General features: G+C 41.4%; 1 protein-coding gene across 1 annotated transcript; it reads right to left on the bottom strand.

Annotated features, from left to right (window-relative positions):
• On the bottom strand, positions 1,519 to 8,344 carry GPR148 (G protein-coupled receptor 148). Its single transcript, XM_021075517.1, is given in 3 exon segments — positions 1,519 to 1,940; positions 1,942 to 2,901; positions 4,273 to 8,344. Coding segments are annotated over 2 exon segments (1,074 nt in total). The 5' UTR covers positions 2,766 to 2,901; positions 4,273 to 8,344; the 3' UTR covers positions 1,519 to 1,690.

Below are 16,426 nucleotides of genomic sequence, written 5' to 3'. Positions count from 1 at the left end.
AAATTATCAGCTTTGACCTCTTCAAATAGTTCCCCTTCTACATTGTATCTATTATAGTCTCAAAATAGATCTAAATTAATCTTTTTTATTCTAACCACAATGTCTCTTAATCTCTCTTTACATTTTTCATCTCTTTGTCTGTTTGGGCTGAATTTTAGATAATTTCTTCCAGTTTTCAAATTCTCTATCTAGTTGTATCTAATGTACTGTTTAACCCAAATTAAATCTAACCAATTTTTGACAATGCTAATTATTATATTTTTTATTTCCAGAAGTTCTATTTAATTATTTTTTAATCTACTTGGTTGTTTTAAAAATGTGTTTCTCCTAAAGGCTTATATTTTCATGTCATTTTTCACATCTTAAAAAATATTAAACATTTTTGTGTTAACCTAGTGTCTGATAATTCCAGGAGGTAGAACACAATGCTGCTATCTTGTTGTTTCTTCACACTTTTTTTTGTCTTTTTAGGGCTGCACCTGCAGCATATGGAGGTTCCCAGGCTAGGGTTGAATAGGAGCTGCAGCTGCTGGCCTACACCATAGCCACAGCAACACTTGATCCTTAACCCACTGAGTGAGTCCAGGGATTGAACCTGTGTTCTAGTTGGATTTATTTCCTCTGAGCCACAATAGGAATTCCATGTTTCTTTACACTCTTATTCATGAAGCTTTATTTCCTTGAGGGGTTTTGTAAATTTTGAAAAGTGCAACTCATTTTCTTTTAGATTTTTTTTGTGGAAATGCTTTGAGGCTTGAGTTGAAGCTCAGATCAGAAAAATCACACCAACCACAGAGTAAGATTTTTTTGACCACTAAAATAGTCTTAAACCTAGCTCTAATCCTATCTGAAGAATGACTTCTACTGAGAAATTCTCAAGGAATTTTTTTCCCCTCTGCATAGCACTGACATCATGGCAGGCAAGTTCCCATGCCAGTCTCTTAGTTGTCATAGATTCTTGTTCTGAGACTGTAATTCTTTGGGGTCCTGCTTTATAGATGTCTCCATGGCACTCCTCACTAAAGGTGAGTCCTAGGTTTGCTCAGCCCCCTCCCACACCTTAAACAGCTGCAAAATGGAGCTTTGTGGTTCCAGCTTCCACAGATGTGCTTTATTGCTTTCCAGGTTCCAGGTTTCAGTAAAGTTCTGGCCACCGTGTGCTTGTCAGCAATAATGTTTCAGCAGTGGTTGCGTTGGGTATGGAAGCCATTGGAAAGGTACAGATCGGGGCCTTTCCCCACTCTGAGTCACCTTTACTTGCTTCCATTTTCAAGTAGGGTTTATGTGTCACTAAAAGAGACTTCTCTACTTAAAAACTGTTGAAATATTGAAAACCATCAGTTGAGATCATTTTTGTTTGTTTGTTTTTTAGGGCTGCACCCAGGCTAAGGGTCAAATCAGAGCTATGGCTGCTGGCTATGCCACAGCCACAGCAATGCAGGATCCAGGCCATGTCTGTGACCTCCACCACAGCTCACAGCAACATCAGATCCTTAACCCACTAAGCAAGGCCAGGAATCAAACCTCCATCCTCATGGATACTAGTTGGGTTTGTTACCACTGAACCACAATGGGAACTCCAGTTGAGATCATCTTAAAGGTCCTGTTCCTTTAAGAACAATTACAATTATATTTTGTAGTCCTGAGGAGTATGCCATAATTGGATGTCAATGCATCCAATATATGATTTTTAGCTTTGAGGTCTGTAGCTCTGAGAAATGGTAAAGATGTTGCTGTGCCTCCCAGATGAGAAGTGGCCCCAGACCACTCTCAGCAGCTGCTGGTAGTGGATTGTGTACAGCTATGGGAGCACAGCACAGGAAAGCATCATGATTACATCACTGTTGGCTGTCATGAGCCACATATGAGTCCTGGCACCTATGTAGTGATACTTGGTCAGCACAATGTCCAGGGAAAACACCACCGCTGGGCTAACATAGTGTCATTAGCACTGTGTGGATAAGTTGGGTGACCCTAGCCTGAGAATAGCCCTGCACCCAGATACCCAAAGTCCTGGACTCTGCACAGATCCTCCAGAAGCAGTAGGTGATAAGAGCTATGCACAGAAACAGAATGCACAAGATGCAGGTGTGGGTGACAGCAACCTGGGGGCCCCTGCCTGGCTTGGTGCCCAGGCTCGGTGCCCAGGCTCAGCAGCAGGATGCATGAGGTCCCTCATTCCACCAACCTGGCATCCTCCTGCTTTTGACCCAAATGAGAAATGTGGGGAAAAAGCCAGCCACCAGCCAAATGAGGGCCACCACCTTATGGGCAGCCTCACAGGACATGAAGGAGAAGTAATGCAGAGCATAAGCAACTGCCAGGTAGGTGTGTAGCATGGTGGCCATGAAGGACAGGATGGTGCTGGTGTAGGCAGCGAAGATGGCATCTGAGAGAACAGCACAGGCGATGTGGCCCAGGGCCCAGCTACTCAGGTTGCTGGAGGAGATGAGCATGTGAAAGACAACATAGGCCAGATCAGAGAGTAGGATGTTAGCCAGCAACAGATAGTGAGGGTCCTGCTGTAGCCTCTGGCTCCATAGGATGTTCACCAGCAGCAGGGGGCTCAGTGCTAGTGTTGCTGCAGCCAGCAGAGTTGAGGGAAGGAAGAGCCAATGGAGCATGGAGTCGGGCACCCTGAGGTCCCTGAGGCTCAGGGAGACATTTCTGGCTCCCTGGGGCATGCAGGGGGGCTCTCGGATGAGCTGGTTGGAGGCTGGCCAGATGGTTGTGCCCAGGGGGCAAAGTGCCAACTGAACCCCCATGCTTCCTGGCGGAGAGGCAGGCTTTGTCACAAGTAGTTGGTTCTGTACCCACCCAGTGTATGGATCTCCCTTGCAGGGGTCCCGATGGCACCTCTCCTCTGCAGAGATGCTGGGCTTCAGCAGATCTTAGGAATGACTGTTTAACAAAAACAAAAACAACAATGTAAAATTCTGCTCCCCATGGCTTCCTGCATTCACGCATGTCTCTACCAGCTGTCTGGCTGCATGTTTGTGCGGTGTACACCTAAACTGATCAGCCCATTGCCATGATCTTTTGGCCACTGATCTCCTGAGAAGTGTCACCCACATCTGTCTGGTTGGCTAGCAGGGAGTATACACAGAAGGCTCACAACTTTGGATTGAATTCTGGGGTGAGAGTCAGGCTGTTCTACCAGAAGGCAGGGAGCAGCCATCTGGGAAGGAGGCTTGCCAGTCTGTGGGCAGGGCTCAGCCTCTGCTTGGAGCTGGACAGAGAAGAGGCTCAGGACATGAGGCCAGGATGGAGGGGCCTGGCTGTGCTCACACTCCTCACAAAGCCCTGGGGTACAATCCCCAGGCAAAGGATGATCCCATGTGTGCGTGTGTCCCAAATCCCAAGTGCACAGGACCAGAAAGTGCTCAGCACCCCTGTGGGAGATCCCTGCATGCTGGAAAGTTCTTGCCCTGCTCTGACAGACAGAGGCCTTATGGAACCCGAGTATGGAGGGGCAACAGGAGAGGAAGGACTCGGATGGGAGTCTTCAGGGCGGTTGGAACATCTGGGGTTGTCTGAGGATGTAAACAGGTCTGTGCACTCACCACAGGGTGGCTCCACTCAGGTGAGCAGGCTGACTGCCCTCAAGGTCCTGGCTGTGTGGCCTTGAGAAATTTTGCTCATCTCTCTATGTTGTTTGTTTATCTGTGAAACATGGATGCTGCATGTGTGGAAATGTGGCAAGAATCCAGAGCCCAAGCTCCTAGTGCAGCGGGGTCCCCAGGAAAATGCGCATCCCTGTCAGCCGTCACCTCCCACTGCACTCCCCAGAGGCTGCTGTCTTCTCCGCCCCACAGACCCCTTGTTGTGCCCCTGGGACCTCCACCCTGCACAGTCCCTCTTCAGGTCAGCCTGTGGAGGAAGCTGCTTGGAGCTAGTGCCACACTGAGCACAGGCAGAATGCTGTTGGGATGGGGAGAAGGGGCAGGAATTTCAGATCACGAATGCCACCTAGATCAGAACCAGTGGGTGACACCCAGAACTCTGCCTCCCCTCTCAGCCATGGACCCTTTGACCACGGCAGGTCCCCACCTCCTGCCTCCTTTCTCATTCTCAGTGGCTCTGACTCTTGTCCTTTGTGGTGTGGTCTTGGCTGAATAACTTTGCCCCTCTGGGCTTCCATGACCCCACATGGAGTCCATAGTGACAATGCACCCATCCTGGAGGCAGGCTGCAGCTTACACAGGTGTCGGCGCTCACTGCCAGGTGGCCCCTCTCCTAGGTGTGCCTCACAGATGGAGCCTTTCCACTTACACTGTGGGCTGCAAGTGAGGTGAGCAGACAGAGAAGCTGGACAGTCCGGGGCCATCACCCTTAGAACTAGGACAGTTGAGGTACCAATCCGGGAAGTAGGACTCCAGACTTGTTCTTCTCAAGAGGCCCTTTCTGGAGCAAGAGTGTCGTTCCATGCCTCAGGGCTGGCCAAAGGCCCTGCTCCCCAGAGAGCCCCCAGCCCAGGGGCTGTGCCTTGCTGAGGGTCTGTTACAGCGTCTGCGGGAAGAGCAGCAGTGCCCAAGGTTTGATGGCAGTATATGGTAGAGACTGTGTTAACTCTGAGAAAGCTCATCTTCCTCCTTAGGAGAAACTGCAGTGCCAGGGGGCTGACGCCACTTCCCAATCCCCTCTGCCAGGGCCTATGCCCCTGATCAGGGTTTTCCCCTGGCCCCTTCACTGGCTCCAGGCCTGGAGAGGGAGGAGAGCCCCTGGCCTTTGCATATGTACTCTGAGAGGCACCCTGCATGTCACAGAGCTAGGCTGCTCTCTGCCATGAGCCCAGCAGAATGCCCCTCCCAGACCATGGCTGTCAGTCTCACCCTCCACACGTACCTGTCTTAGAATGCAGATTCCTGGGAGGGGAAAACACATTAAATGATGACCTCTCAGGAAACGTGTGGCTGGGAGCTCAATCCTCCTGATAGCCTGTGACAGGCCACAGTTCCAGGGAAATGCAAAGGGAGTAATTCCCATGATGAGTCAGCAGCTAAATGTTAAAGAGTCTGCCTTAGTATTGGGACCAGCCCAAAATGCAATGGCCTCCCTGGGGATAACCTAGCCCTGCCTGTTCCCAGCTCATGACCCCCAGCCTTAAACTGTCTCTGTCCCCCTCCATTCTCTGCATTCATTATGGGTCAGAGCAGCCCCACCTGCCAGCCTTTGTGGGGGCCACATGAGACCACACGTGTGCAGCACAGGTTAGTGCTACACATCATCCACATGTTGCTTTGGAAATAAAGTCTTCACATTGGTGTCATTTCAAAGGCCTTGGGATACTGGGACTATCCTCATCCAGGGACTGGATGGCACCTTCCAGGAAGCTGGAGCTACATTGAAACTGTGTGCTCAATGCAAACAGATTCAAATCAACAACAGATGGGGACCCCAGTCCTTCCCCCAAGGGAGAGGTAAGCTAAGCATGATTGCACCCTGCCTTGCTGTGCAGCATCCACTATGCACATAGACTCACAGGAAGCCACCCTGCTTCTTGAGCTGTCCAGACCGGTTCCAGGAGAAAAACTGAGGCCCAGGGAAGTAAAGTACCTTGCCCAAGGTCACATTTTGGGAAGACTCAGAATCTTTTCCAAGACACCCAGAGTCCCCATTGCTACGACCCCCAGAGTTGGCAGAGGGATGGGAAATTACTTACTGTGGTATCAGAATGAAGCTCAGGGTCATCAGGGTGAGGGAGGCAGGCAGTGGCAGAGTTCATCCTGAGACACTCCCAGCAGCAAGCCCACCTCACACTGCTGTTCCACAGACAGCGGGACAACCAGGTTGGAGGAGATGATCGAAGTAGGGGCTCTTGGTCTCCTGGTATCAATATAGTGTCTCTTAGAAAGCAGCTGTGTCACCTGGCCAAGGTGAAAAAGTGAGGCAGTGGAGGAAATATCCACCCCCAGGCACTCATCACCACACATCTAGCTGTGTACATGTATGTCAGGGAGATGCAAAGGAGCTAACATTGCAACTCCTGGGTGCCAGGCACTCATACACATCATTCACCTCAAGAAATCCTTCTAAAGGTGAAGAAGTTCAAGCATATGTGAGGTCAATGTATTTTCTCATTTCACTCAGCAAATAAATGGCTGACCATAGGCATGTCTCACTCCAAATCATTGGTTGTTTCTGTGTTCATTCCATTTGTTTCCTGGATGGTCTTCCTGCCTCTGCTTTCCTGGCGGGCAGTGGTACTAGACTCTTCATCATTTGCTCCATTCTCATCAGAATTTCAGTCAACACATCTTCATCTCACCATTATTATTACCATGTCATTATCACTACCACTGTCATAGTCACTCTCGTTCTTGCCATCACCAACATGACCATCATGATCCTTACCATCACCATCATCATCCCCACCATCACTATCACCATCTTTTTCCTTCTCCTCTTCACCATCCTCACCATCACCATGATCACCATCACACCATGAGCATGCTACTCCCATTAAATAAAACTCTCCGATGGTTTCTCATTGCTTTTAAGATAAAGACTAAAATCTTTGTCTTTGTACCTGAGAACAAGTACAGCCCATCCCTTGCCCCTCCTTCCCTCTTCAATCTCTGAGCGCCAGCTCATCTACCTTCTGTCCATTCCTTAAAGGACACATGACCCTTGCCACCTGGGAACACTGTTACACACTTTGCAGATCAGCCGATGCCAGTTTGAAAGACTCTTCTGGCACATGACTCCTGATACCTAGAATGGAATACAGCTCTGCTTTATACCTAGGTATTGCTCCTTATTTCTTTCATGTCATTTATCAATATTTGTCTTAATGTTTCCTTGTGTGAGTTATGTCTAACTTTGCTGTCAGAATCAGTCCATGGTAGCAAGAGTTGAGTCTGTCCTGCTCACCAGCACACTCTCAGGGACTGACATGCAGAGGGGTCATGTAAATGCCAGACTTGGGGTTAAATGGCTTGTCTTTAAGGCCAGTGGATTTAGATGAAGGCAAAAGGAGGGCAGGCTTCCACTTGATAGGGGAGGATGAGAGGGAAGAACTAGGGGGTCTGAGATGGTATGGATGGCAGGGAGGAATTGTGGAAACAGAGATACTGGGGAACATGTGTACCCAAGAGTATGGACACCACTATTTTAGGTCCTAGGTCTGGACATATAAGCTGGTTAAGTCAATGCCAAACAGTTTAATGCTGCCACTTCATGGCAAAGCTCAGAGCAATATATTCTTGAAGGAAAGGGGAAAAACCCAACTGGGCACAAAATGCAAAAAGGGAGGAGAGAAGGCATCAAGATGGCCAATTAAGAGGACACTGGGCTCATCTCCCCTCAAAAATACATCAAAACTACAACTGCATGTAGAGAAACCCTCACTGAAATTGACCTGGGGACCAGCAGAGCAGTTCTTCCACCACCAAAAAAAAAAAAAAAATAAAGATCCACGAAAAAGAATCTGGTAGGAAGGGAAGAGACGTGATCTAATTAGGACCTGTTCCCCTGGTGGGGGATCCAGAAGAGGAGGGGTATCACAAGTTTGGGGATCTTCCCAGGGGAGCAAGGGACTCAAGTGACATACTAGGTACCTCAGCCCTGGGGTCCACCCCCTGGAAGATAAGCCTGCTTGGCTGGTTTATAAACAGACTCTACTTTGTAAGAGTGCCACTCTTGAGGTTTACTGATTCCCAGCCACAGTATAAGGGCAGGAGATTGAAAGTTGCCTGGTGGTCTGCCCGGACTATCCTGGGAAGCCCTAAGCTGGCAGCAGAGTCCTGCCCCAGCCCCTCTTGTTCTGACCCTGCCTCTACTAATGTAGAAGTTACCTTTGCCAGTGAGAGTGCACACATTGTATGGAACAGATCTGGCTCTAACCCTGGCCTTGTTCTGACAAGGGCAGAGGTGGCCAGTGACAACCTGGAATTGGGGGAGGGGAGTTCCTGCACACACTCTGAAGGGAGTGAAGCTAGTTCCAGGGCAGACACCAATGCCTGAGCTCCCATCCCTGTGAAAACTTGAGAGGGAGCAGTGCCAGCTCAGTGGTGTGGCACCAATTCCTCTGGCCCTGAAAAAGCCTCTAACCAAGGCAGAAACATTGTAGGAAAAGGTGAAACCACAGAAGTGCAGGCCCAATCCATCAGGCTCCAGCCACATCCCAAACCAAGGTGGAAATTATCATTATAACTGAGAAAAATCAAGCTCTCCAGAGTTTCTGCTCCAGCCCCTCAGCCATTGATTCTACCCCTGAGAGGGCACTAACAGTGACTGAGCATAGGAGAAGCCCCTGCTCATGTCTGGCTCTGGCTCTAGCCCCTCCAACTCCATCTCTACCTCCCACCAAAGTAGTAGCTACCAGCACAAAGTAGGGAAAGAGCATACCATGCACACTTCAGAACCAGCTCTTGCACCAAAGCCACTGGGTTCATGCAGACTACATAGGCACACTCTCACATAATGACACACCTTCAAGATTAGGAAGGTAATTTACCTAATTTCATAGAAACAGAGAAAGTGAAACAAAATGAGAAGACAGAGGACTGTGTCTCAGACAAAAGATCAAGATAAACCTGAAAAACTTTATTGAAACAAGCATAAATAACTTACCTGATAAAATGTTCAAAGAAATAATAATAAGAATAACAACTTATCTGTGGAAAGGTTCATTTGTGCCATATATTAGATTCCAGATATAAGTGATATTATATGGTATTTGTCTTTCTCTTTCTGACTTACTTCACTCAGTATGAGAGTCTCTGGATCCATCCATGTTGCTGCAAATGGCATTATTTTGTTCTTTTTTATGGCTGAGTAGTATTCTATTGTGTGTATATAACACAACTTCCTAATTCAATCATCTGTTGATGGACATTTGGGTTGTCTCCATGTCTTGGCTATTGTGAATGGTGTTGCAATGAACTTGCTGGTGCATGTGTCTTTTTTAAGGAAAGTTTTGTCTATATATATGCCCAAGAGTGGGATTGCTGGGTCATACGGTAGTTCTGTGCATAGTTTTCTAAGGTACCTCCATACCGTTCTCCATAGTTGTACCAACTTACATTTCAACCAAAAGTGCCATGGACTTGGAGAATAGACTCATGGTTGCCAAAGGGGTGGGGGAGCGGGATGGATTGGGAGCTTGGGGTTAACAGATGCAGACTATTACCTCTGGAATGGTTTAGCAATGAGATCCTGCTGTTCAGCATGGGAACTATGTCTAGTCACTTGTGATGGAGCATGATAATGTGATAAAAAAAAGAATTTATACATGTAAAAACATCAAGTGTACTGATATTTGCATTAAAGGGTCCCATATGGAGAAGAGTATATGAAAGGGGCAGAAAATATATTTGATGAAATTGTGGCTGAAAACTTCCTGAACCTGAAGAAGGAAATAAATATCCAGGTATAGGAAGCACAAAGGGTTTTAAACAAGATGAACCCAAAGAAACCTACACAAAGAAATATCATAATTAAAACGGCAAAAGTTAAAGAGAGAATTTTAGAGGTGGCAAGAGACAAAGAGCCACAAACAAGGGAACTCCATAAGGCTATCATCTGACTTTTTGTAGAAACCTTGCAGGCCAGAAAGGAGTGGCATAATGTATTTCAAGTGCTGAAGGACTAGACACTTGTGATGGAGGATGATAATATGAGAAAAAAGAATCTACACATGTATAACTGGGTCACTATGCTGTACAGTAGAAAACTGACAGAACACTATAAACCAGCTATAATAAAAAAAAACCCAAAAATTTTTGTATAAAAATAAAAAAAACCCAAAGTTCTGAAAGGAAAAAAAAACCATATAACTTAGGATATTTCTGCCCAGCAAGGTTATCATTCAGATTTGAACAAGTGATAAAGAGCTTCTCAGACAAGTAAAATCTTTTTTCCCCAAGATTTTCTTTTTATTCTTTTCTTTATTATTATTATCATTAAAGAATAGTTGATTTACAATGTTTCATCAAGTTCTATCATACAAAAAAGTGACCCAATCACACACATTTCCCTATGCTGTACAGTAGGATCCCATCGCCCATACATTTGAAATATAAGAGTTTGCATCCCCCTAATCCCCAAAATGTCTATCCATCCCACTCTTTCCCCTTTCTCCCTATCCACAGGAACCCTAAGTCTGCTCTTCTTGGCCATGATCTGTTTCTGTTTGTTTGTTTGTTTATTATTTTTGTTTATTATTTTTAGATAGGATCATCTGTTTCATATTTTAGATTCCACAAATAGGTGATAATCATATGGTACTTATCTTTTTCCTTCTGGCTTACTTCACTTAGTATGAGAGTCTTTAGATCCATCCATGTTGTTGAAAATGGCATTAGTTTGTCTTTTTATGGCTGAGTAATATTCCATTGTATATATGTACCACATCTTCTTAATCCATTCATCTGTTGATGGACATTTAGGTTGTTTCCATGTCTTGGCTATTGTGAACAGTGCTGCTATGAACATAGGACTGCATATATCTTTTTTAATGAAAGTTTTGTCTGGATATATGCCCAGCAGTGGAATTGCTGGATCATATGGTAACTCTATATTTAGTTTCCTGAGGTACCTCCATACTGCTTTCCATGGTATTTGTATCAATTTATATTCCCACCAACAATGGAGGAGGGTGCCTTTTTCTCCACACCCTCTCCAGCGTTTGTTATTTGTTGATTTGTTAATGATGACCATTCTGTCTGGTGTGAGATGGTACCTCATTGTAGTTTTGATTTACATTTCTCTAATAATTAGTGATATTGAGCATTTTTTTCATATGCTTGTTGGTTCTCTGTATGTCTTTTGTAGAGAAATGCCTATTTAGGTCTTCTGCCCATTTTTCAATTGTGTTGTTCATTTTTTTGTTATTGAGTTGTATGAGTTGTTTGTATATTTTGGAGATTAGGCCCTTGTCTGTTGTGTCGTTGGCAAAGATTTTCTCCCATTCTGTGGGTTGTCTTTTTGGTTTTTTTTTAATGGTTTCCTTTGTCATGCAAAAGCTTTTGAGTTTGATTAGGTCCCATTATTTTATTTGTGTCTTTATTGTCATTATTCTAGGAGGTGGATCAAACAAGATGTTGATGTGATTTATGTCAAAGAACATTCTGCCTATGTTTTCCTCTAGGAGTTTTATAGTGTCTGGCCTTATATTTAGGTCTTCAATCCATTTCGAGTTTATTTTTGTATATGGTGTTGGATAGTTTTCTACTTTCATTCTTTTACATGTAGCTTCCCAAGCACCATTTATTGAAGAGGTTATCTTCCTTCCACTGTATGTTCTTGCCTCCTTTGTCATAGGTTAGTTGCCCATGGATACTTGGGTTTATATCTGGGCTTTCTATGCTGTTCCATTGGTCTCTATTTCAGTTTTTGTGCCAGTACCATATTGTTTTGATGCCTGTGGCTTTGTAGTATTGTTTGAAGTCAGAAAGCTTGATTCCTCCATTTTCGTTTTTCTTTTTCAACATTGTTTTGGCTGTTTGGAGTCTCTTGTGTTTCCATAAAAATTTTAAAATATTCTGTTCTAGTTCTGTGAAGAATGTCTTTGGTAATTTGATAGGGATTGCATGGAATCTGTAGATTTCCTTGGGTAGTATAGTCATTTTTGACAATATTGATTCTTCCAATCCAAAAGCATGGTATATCTTTCCATCTGTTTTTGTTGTCTTTGATTTCTTTCATCAGTGTTTTATAGTTTTCAGAGCATAGGTCTTTTGTCTCTTTAGGTAGGTTTATTTCTACATATTTTATTCATTTTGATGTGATTATAAATAGATGGCTTCTTTGATTTATCTTTCTGATCTTTCATTATTAATATAAAGAAATGCAATTGATTTATGTGTATTAATTCTGTAGCCTGCAACTTTGCCAAATTCATTGATGAGTTATAACATTTTCCTGGTGCTGTCTTTAGGGTTTTCTAAGTACACAATCATGTCATCTGCAAATAGTGAGAGTTTTACTTCTTCTTTTCTAATTTGGATTCCTTTTATTTCTTTTTCTTCTCTGATTGCTGTGGCTAGGACTTCCAAAACTATGTTGAACAATAGTGGTGAAAGTGGACATCCTTGTCTTGTTTATGATCTTAGGGGTAATGTTTTCAATTTTGCACCATTGAGAATGGTGTTAGCTGTGGGTTTCCCATATATATATATATATTTTTATTATTATGTTGAGGGAGGTTCCCTCCATCCCCACACTCTGGAGAGATTTTAATCAGAAACAGGTGTTGAATTCTTTCAGAAGCCTTTTCTGCATCTGTTGAGAGGATCAAATGGTTTTTATTCTTCAGTTTGTTGATGTGGTGTATCACATTGATAGATTTGTGGATATTGAAGTATTCTTGCATCCCTAGGCTAAATATTACTTGATCATGGTGTATGATCCTTGGGTTCAGTCTTCTGGTATTTTGTTGAGGATTTTTGCATCTATGTTCACCAGTGATATTGGTCTGTAATTTTCTTTTCATGTGATATCTTTGTCTGGTTTTGGTATTAGGGTGATGGTGACCTCATAGAATGAGCTTGGGAGTGTTCCTTCCTCTGCTGTTTTTTTAAAGAGTTTCAGAAGAATAGGTGTTCTCTTAATGTTTGATAGAATTCACCTGTGTAGTCATTGGGCCTGGACTTTTGTTTTTTGGAAGGTTTTAAATCACATATTCAATTTCAGTACTTCAGGCAAGCAAAACCTAAATGAGTTTACCAGTATTAAACTCACCTTACCAGAAAGGTTAAAGAGTCTTCTTTAAGTGAAAAAGAAAAGGCTACAACAATAAATAAGAAATTATAGGAGGGGGAAAATCTCACCAGTAAATGCAAGACTGTGTATCAACCACTTAAATAATCTAGTACAAAATTTAAAAGACGAAAATTATAAAAACCACTGCAAGTACAATAAATGCTTATAGGATAGAATGATAATGTAAAATATGACATAAAAAACACAAAACATGAGTTTCTGTTGTGGTGCAGTGTGTTAAGCATCCAACATTGCCACAGCTGTGGCTCTGATTTGATCTCTGGCCCAGTAAGTTCCATATGCTGCAGGTGTTGGGGGAAAAAAGCAATGAAAAACTGTGGGTGGGTAAAAAATTCAGACCTTTTATAGAATGTGTTTGCACTTAAATTATTAGCAGTGTAAAGCAAGTAGAATTAGTTATAGTTCAATGTATATGAACTGCATTGTAATCACAAATCAAAAACATTAAACAGATATACAAAAACTAGAAACAAAGGAACACAAACAACACTAATGAAAATCATCAAACCATGAGGGAAGAGACTGAAAGAAGAAAAGAACAGAGGAGAACTAAAACAACTAGAAAACAAATAACAAAATGGCATTAAGTACATACCTATAAGTAATCACTTTAAATGTCAACAAACTAAATTCTCCAAGCAAAAAACATCAGATGCTTGGATTTAAAAAAGAAAAAGAAAGATCCATCTATATGCTGCCTTCAAGAGACTCACTTCGGAGCTAAAGACACATTCAGACTGAAAGTGAGAAAATGGGAAAAGATGTTTCATGCAAAAGTAAGCAAAAATAAAACTGCATATTTCTCAATGCTACACACAGGATCTCATTGTTAATCCATTCCAAGAGCAATAGTTTGCATCCATTAACCCCAAGCTCCCAATCCCTCCAACTCCCTCCCAATGCAGCATGACAATGGAGAAAAATTATGTATACATGTATGTGTAACTGGGTCCCCATGCTTTACAGTGGGGGGAAAAAAGTGTGTTGGGGGAAATAACAATAAAAAATAAATTAAAAAAAAGACAAAAAAAGAGAACTGCAATATTAATATCAAACAGAGAAGACTTTAAAACACAGTTTATAATAAAAGAAAAAGGCATTATACAATGATAAAGGAATAAATACAAGACAAAGATATAATATTTGCAAACATGCATACACCTAATATAGAAGCACCTAAATATATAAAGGAAACATCAACAGAGACAAAGGGAGAAGCTGACAATAATACAATAATAATAGAAGAATTTAACACCCCACTTATGTCAATAGACAAATCACCCAGACATAAAGTCAAGAAGGAAAGAGTGGCCTTAAATGACACATTCCATCAGTTGCAGTTAATAGCTATCTACAGGGCATTCCATATAAAAATAGCAGAATACACATTCTTTTTAAGAGTGCATGGAATGTTTCCTGAGATAAATCACATATTAGACCACAATAAGGTTCAACAAACATAAGAGAATAGAAATTATATCAGGAAACCTTTCTAACCACAACAATATGAAAATAGAAATCAATTGTAGGAAGAAAAAATGGGAAAAAACTAAACAAGTTGAGACTAAAAAATATACTATAAAAAACTTAATGGGTCAAAAGAGAAATAAAAGAAGACATCTGAAAATACCTTGAGGTAAATGAAAATAAAAACATGATTTCCCAAAATTTATGACACTTAGCAAAAGCAGTTCTAAGAGGGACATTTGCAGCAACACAGATATACTTCCAAGATATAAGGAAATTATTAAACAATCTAATCTACCATCTAAAGACATTAGAGAAAGAAGAACACACACAAGTCCAAAGTCAGTAGAAGGAAGGAAATAATAAAATAATAAAGAAAAGAGAGGAAATAATAAAATTGTGACAGAAAAATAATGAAACCAAGAGTTTTCTTTTTTAAAGATAAATAAAACTGATAAAGCTTTAAGGGGCTCATTAAAGAAAGAAACAGAGATAAATAAATAAACAATAAGAGATAAAACAGTAGAAATCCCAATCAAAATTATAGAGCTAGGAAAAAAAGCCATAAGAGAATACTATGCACAAGAAATGACCAACAAATTGGACAACATTGAAGAAATGGATAAATTCTCAGAAACATACAGTCTTCCAAGACTAAATCACTGAACAGACTGATCACTAGCAGTGAAATTGAATCAGTAATAAAAAAATTCCCAACCAACAAAAGTCTAGGACTGCATAGCTTCACAGGGGAATTCTATGAAATACATAAAGAAGAGTTAACACCTATCCTTCTCAAACTATTTTTAAAAATTGATGAGGAGAAAGCACTTCCAAATTCATTCTCTAAGGCCACCATTACTCTGATATCAAAACCAGACAAAACACTACAAAAAAACCAAAAAAACAGGAAATTACAGGCCAATATCCCTGATGAATACAGATACAAAAATTTTCCACAAAATATTAGCAAATCAAATTAAACAGTACATAAAAGAATCATAGAACCATGATCTATGGGTTTTATTCAGGGATGCAAGGATGGTTCAATACCCACATTGATTAATATGATACCCCACATTAACAAAAGGAAGGATAAAAATCACATGATCATTTCAATAGACAGTAAAAGCATTTGCCAAAATTCAACACCCATCCATGAAAAAACTCTCAACAAAATTGGTGTAGAGGGAACATATCTCAACATAATAAAAGCCATTTATAATAAACCCATAGCTAAAACCATACTCAATAGTTAAAAACTGAAAGCTTTATCTCTAAAATCAGACACAATTCATGAATGCCCACTTTCACCATTTCTATTTACACAGTATTGAAAATCCTAGCCACAGTGATCAGATAAGAAAAACAAATATGAAAGGCATCCCAATCGGAAGGGAAGAAGTAAAACCATCACTATTTACAAATGACATGATACTATGTATTGAAGACCTTAACATCTTCACCAAAAAACTATTAGAACTAACAAATGAATTCAATCAAGTTACAGGATACTAGATAAATATACACAAATGGTTTGCTTTTCTATACACTACCAATGAACTATCAGAAAGAGAAAGCAAGAAAACAATCCCATTTACAATCACATCAAAAAGAATAAAATGCCTAGGAAAAAAATACCTGGTTTCAAGGAGGTGAAAGACCTATACTTTGAAAACTATAAGACACTGAGGAAGGAAACTGCAAGTTATACAAATAAATAGGTAGATAACTTGTGTTCATGATTGGAAGAATTTATATTGCTAAAATGTCCATACTACCCAAAGCAATCTACAGATTCAATGTAATTCTTATCAAATTACCCATAATATTTTTCATAGGATTAGAATAAATGATCCTAAAATTTGGATGAATTTTGCTCTGAATAGCCAAAGTAATCTTGAGAAAAAAAATAATAAAGCTGGAAGTATATCTCCCTGACTTTAGAGTATAATTCAAAACAGAATGGTACTGGCACAAAAATAAAATAGAGAACCCAGAAGTAACCTATACATTTATGTATATCCATGAACCTACAACAAAGTAGGCAAGAATACTGTTCTTGGATTGGAAGAATTGATATTGTTAAAATGACTATACTACCTAAGGCAGTCTATAATTTTAATGAAATCTCTACCAAATTACCAACAGCATTTTTCACAGAACTAGAACAAAACAATTTTTAATTTGTATAAAAATACAAAAGACCTCAAATAGCTAAAATAATCTTCAG

Source organism: Sus scrofa, chromosome 15 (genome assembly GCF_000003025.6).
Source record: "Sus scrofa isolate TJ Tabasco breed Duroc chromosome 15, Sscrofa11.1, whole genome shotgun sequence".
Classification (NCBI taxonomy): Eukaryota; Metazoa; Chordata; class Mammalia; order Artiodactyla; family Suidae; genus Sus; species Sus scrofa.
The sequence above is the reverse complement of the archived record's forward strand: the minus strand, read 5'-3'. Positions and strand labels throughout refer to the sequence as shown.